Source organism: Pinus tabuliformis, chromosome 7 (assembly GCF_031772625.1).
Source record: "Pinus tabuliformis cultivar Carrire ecotype Pingquan chromosome 7, CPIR1, whole genome shotgun sequence".
Lineage (NCBI taxonomy): Eukaryota > Viridiplantae > Streptophyta > Pinopsida > Pinales > Pinaceae > Pinus > Pinus tabuliformis.
The window spans coordinates 2,047,888,140-2,047,893,231 of record NC_142293.1 but is presented as its reverse complement, the minus strand read 5'-3'; the positions used below and the strand labels follow the sequence as shown (position 1 = coordinate 2,047,893,231).

Here is a 5,092-nt window from a genome sequence, read left to right as displayed (position 1 = left end):
ACTGGATGGGACTCCTACATTAAATGGTGTGAGGTCTAGTTGGGGCTTCATACTGGAGAGATCCCTTGAATGTTGGCAGGTCCAACACCGTCAACAGGACAACAACATAATTCTTCACAAATTGTCTTTCTACTCCGAATCAAAATTCACAACATATATGAATTTTGAGGGCTTCAATTCTAAAAATTTTGAAATTTTAAAGCTACATTTGTCCCAAAAGAGTAACCCATCTTCATGCATTCCCCCGAAGTAGTTTCTTTCTTCTTGTTGTGCATAAATTTTGAAATTTTAAAGCTACATTTGTCCCAAAAGAGTAACCCATCTTCATGCATTCCCCAAAGTAGTTTCTTTCTTCTTATCGTGCATCAATTGCAAGACTGATATGATTGAATGTTGTTGAGCATATGGAGAATGTAATTTTATTCCTTGTTTTTCAGGTTGAATAAAATATCATTTTTCTTTCAAAAAAAATCTCTTATACTTGACGTCTAGGATCATTTGTGCTTATTTTTTCTCGTATTTATGGTGATAGGCATATTTATTTTGGAATAGGGCTTCCAAAATTTTAATTTAATTGTCAATGATTATTTGGTGGATGGTATGGATTTCACTTTATGGAATATTCTAGAATATTCTTAAAATGCCATATGATCCTGTGTCATATGAATGTGAGTGATGGTTTTTTGGCATGTGGTATAGTAAGGGTATTAGCTAATGGTATTGTAAGAAAGCCTATTTAAAGTGGAATGAATCTCAATGGTAAAGGGGAGATTGTAACAAAGTTTGTTTAAAGTAGAATGAATCTCCATCATAAATTGTAAGAAATCTTGTTTAATGTGGAATGAATCTCCATGGTAAAGGGGAGATTGTAAAAAAGTCGGTTTAAAGTGGAATGAATCTCCATGATAAAGGGAAGATATTTGGATATCTATTGAAGTATTTCAAGCTGCTTTCCCATCATTTATTCCCCTAAAAATTTTGGCTCGCTATAAATTAAGATTATATCTAACATTATTCCTTTCAATAATCATCTACCTGATCTAAGGCACCATCAATTTTTCTATTTTTGAGAACCTAAGCAACATAAAAAGCCTATAAAGAAGAAAGAAGGAAAGAAATAAGAAAGAAAAAACCTAATAAGGAAAGTCTAAAAGAAATGAATATTTGCATCTTATTAATAATTTTGTTGCATATTTTTTAAATGTTTATATGTTTAATATATATTAATTATTTTTATTATTAAATTATATGCTTAATGTATATTAATTATTTTTATTATCAAATTATATATTTAATGTATATTAATTGTTTTTATTATTAATATAATTAAGTTGATTTTTAATTTCTTTTGTGAATATAAAATTTATTTATAATTAATAATAATTTAAACTAAAATTATAATTTAGTTAATTTTTAATTATTATTATTATTAATTTCACCCCTTTAAAATTATTTAAATTTATTTTAAAATAAATAAGTATTTTGATGTAACTTTTTTAACCTTTTATTTATATTACTGTGTTATTTACTTTATCTCTTCTTTATTTATTATCATTTTATCTCTTATCTATCTTTAGGATCATTCGTGCTTATTTTTTCTTCAATATCTAAAGCAAAGCAACGAGCTTCACATTTATGCTTAGTTTTTCCTCGTGCTTCCCCAGATTGTTTATAATGAAGAAATCACAAATATGTTATGTGTATTGCTTCAATTAATACGCATGCACAGGCTCTCTAGAAGTTGGATGAACATAGTCAGAAGGGAAGAATCATGCTCCACCACTACAAGTTTTCCAATCCTTTCAGTAAGTTCTAGTGAGATTTCACAGGTGGGCTTCTGAGTGGGATAAGTGATGTCAAAAATCTTGACAACTCCATCATGCTTTTCTCAGAGAATTTGAGATCAAATTTGATGTAAAATCTACTTTCTGTACAATCTGCTTTCAATAACAAGTCGTTTCAATAACCACCATTGCTGCATTCCCCTTCCTTAACTAACAGAATCTGTTTCAAGAAAAACGAAATAAGTGGTGAGTAGAAATGCGCAAAGAGAAATGGACCTCTTTGCCCCTATCCACCTTGGAGATTTTGAAGGCGAAGTGAAGGTTGGAAATTGCACTTAAAAGAATCTCGCAATGGAAGCTGGGGGAATTGTAGATATAGCTGCGTGTTAGTCACAAAGATGCTCCTCTGAAAAACTCAAAATTCTTCTTGTTGTAAACATCATCGCAACATTTAGCTACAGAATCCTGACTTCGTAAAAGAAATGAGATTTACTAATTTATTTAAAGATAGAAAAGCTATATGTTTTCCTGGTAGCTGTTATGACAATAAAGTTCTCAAGATGGGGCAAGATAAAATTTGTGAACTATGATTACTTAAAGTTAAAGCTAGTCTGAATTGTCAAAGATGTGTGTTAATTAACTTTTCTTGTTCCTTTAAATTAGATCGTAGTATCATTTTTTATGTTGGTTATGACAAGTTTTAAAAGTGAAAGATAGACTTTTCTACCCTTACTCGTAAAGAGTGGTATAAAAACTAAAAAACATAACAAATACAAAATTCTTCTTGTATTTAGTACCAGAAGAGTGTCACACATTCATATAGATGTAAAGGATATTGAATATAATTGTTTTTTAAAGATAGAATAATAAACTATAATCATAAACACATTTCCAAAACACCACTCATGAGTAGATATAACTGTATTGTTCACATTTACATGCAATCAATTATAAAACATTTATATGCAATCAACAACAAAGATTTATGTACAAAGAAGCATATAACCACTACTTTGTTGCAATAGACTAAGATGTGGAAGAACTTTGACCTTCACAAATGTTGTTGATAGTAGCACTTGTACTACCCAACAAATGTGTTAGATTTGATTGGAATTTGGGAATGGAAGTAGTGCTCAAAAAAGTGTCTTTGATGTTTTGCAATGTGCCTAGAATGCCCATCATTGTAGGTAGTCCTTGAGGAGATTCATTTGTGCAAAGCAAACCCACATTTATCAGTGCAGTGAGATAATTGAGATCTTTATCTTCTTCAATGCATATACTAGTCCTCGTTAATAGACCCATGTCCACCACTTCTTGTACTTGGTTTGGAAAACTACTACGCACCCATTTGTGCAATGTCATTCCTTCTACAAACATGTCATGGGTGGGCTTCTTTCTAGTGAGCATTTCCAATAGCAGTATTCCATAGGTATAAACATCGCCTTTGGTTGTAACTTGTCCTCCCACTCCATATTCTACATTCATAGATCCTCACCTTAAGTTATTTGATTTAATTGAAAATGTTTAATAAACATAAGAAAATCATAAGATTGCTTCATATGGGATATAGTTTAAATAATACCTGGAGGAATGTACCCAGTAGATCCTTTGAGTGCATTTGTGGAAGTGAGAGCTCCATCTTCATTATTTGCAAAACATATAGTAGCAATGCCAAAGTCTATTAAATATGCAGTCATATCTTCACCCAACAACACATTGTTGGGTTTCAAATCACAATGAATCACTTGAACAAAGCAATGATGATGGAGATATGTCATGCCTTGGGCGATATCTATTTCTATATTCAACCTTTGAATCAAATTCAAACAACTTTGTTCTCCATCATCGGGATATAACCACTTTTCTAGGCTTCCTTTTGGCATTAATGGAAATATCAAAGCTTTGATTTGGAGATCTGAATAGCAAGTTATGACCCGAATCAAATTCCGGTGTCTAACTCTACCCAAAACTTTGCATTCTCTATCAAAACTCTTTTGAGCCCCTTCATTTTGTAGATTGAGAAGCTTGACAGCAACCATTGTGCCGTCATTCAAAATCCCTTTGTACACTTTTCCAAAACTACCAATTCCTAACAAGTTTGCATCACTAAATTCATTTGTTGCAATGACGAGCTCTGCATAGGAGATTCTTCGATGCCCCACATTTAATGATGGACTTGTCTCTCTCTGAATATTTCTCGTACAATTCTTTCTCCACAATATTGCAAGAAACAAACACAATACAACAATTGCTACAACAACAACCGGTATGATAACTCTTTTGAGATTCAAAACACTTTTATGTTTATGAGCATAGCACGGTGGTCGATTTACCCAAGGTCCACATAGACCAAGATTTCCCATAAATGTTGTGGCGCCAATCTTTTTGAAAACTCCTTCTTTAGGGACTTCCCCTGACAACTTGTTAAAAGAAAAATTCAAGTGATGGAGCATTGTGAGATTTGCTAGTGATATAGGTATTCCACCTAACAAATTGTTGGAGGAGATATCTAGGTCTTGAAGACTTAGAAGTTCACTGATTGACACTGGAATTTATGCTACTTCTTTGCAGCTTTCGACGATACTTGGAATATAACCAGTTATTTGATTTTCCGAAATATCTATGGCTTGAAGCTTATCGAACTTTCCTAGTTCTAAAGGTACATGGACACTTAATAAATTGTTTGACAAGTTGAAATAGAAGGCTAAATTTGCAAGGCCTGCAAGCTCTTCAGGTATGTTCCCACTAAGCTTGTTGTATGATAGATCTAGCAGTAGTAAGTTCACACATTTCCCTAAACTTGAAGGTTGTGATTAAGATCTAAATATCTTAATTGTTGGAGGTTAGCAATAGAATCAGGGATTTTTCTAGACAAATTATTTCCAAAAATAGACAAGAGATCTAAACCCTTTAGCTGCCCAATTTCCATTGGGATGTTCCCTTGTAAATTATTGGTATCCATATATAACCTCTCCAACTTCTGAAGCATAATAACTGAAGATGGGATTGACCCTGTAAAAGAATTACCTCCTAAATTAAGGAAGGTTAAGCTACTTAAATTTCTAATAGCATGAGGTATTTCTCCAGCTAATTCGTTGATACTCAAGTCTAAGTAGTAGAGTTTTGTAGAGAGGTGGCCTATAGAAAATGACAATTTCCCAGTGAAGCTATTCCTAGATAAGTCTACCTGTTGTAGATCGGAACAGTTACTAAGAGCGGTAAGAATCGGGCATCTCGTGGTGTTGCCGCTAATAAGGTAATTGCCGCCCAACGCAAGCCGCTGGAGATGTGTCAATTTACCCAACTCC

General features: G+C 32.8%; 1 protein-coding gene across 1 annotated transcript; it reads right to left on the bottom strand.

Annotated features, from left to right (window-relative positions):
* Positions 1-2,637: 2,637 nt before the first annotated feature.
* On the bottom strand, positions 2,638-4,207 carry LOC149256740 (putative LRR receptor-like serine/threonine-protein kinase At3g47570). Its single transcript, XM_089457497.1, has 2 exons — positions 3,367-4,207; positions 2,638-3,259 (listed from the first exon to the last, which is right to left on the bottom strand). Exons 1-2 carry the CDS (start codon positions 4,145-4,147, stop codon positions 2,811-2,813), a joined length of 1,230 nt encoding a protein of 409 aa, XP_089313623.1. The 5' UTR covers positions 4,148-4,207; the 3' UTR covers positions 2,638-2,810.
* Between the last annotated feature and the right edge of the window lie 885 nt (positions 4,208-5,092).

What these genes read in the sequence shown, in the direction of transcription:
- LOC149256740 (XM_089457497.1), bottom strand. Translation starts at nt 4,147, where the DNA reads ATGGGAAATCTTGGTCTATGTGGACCTTGGGTAAATCGACCACCGTGC. An exon ending in TACTGGGTACATTCCTCCAG is followed by an intron (nt 3,260 to 3,366) that starts GTATTATTTAAA and finishes CTATGAATGTAG; the next exon opens with AATATGGAGTGGGAGGACAA.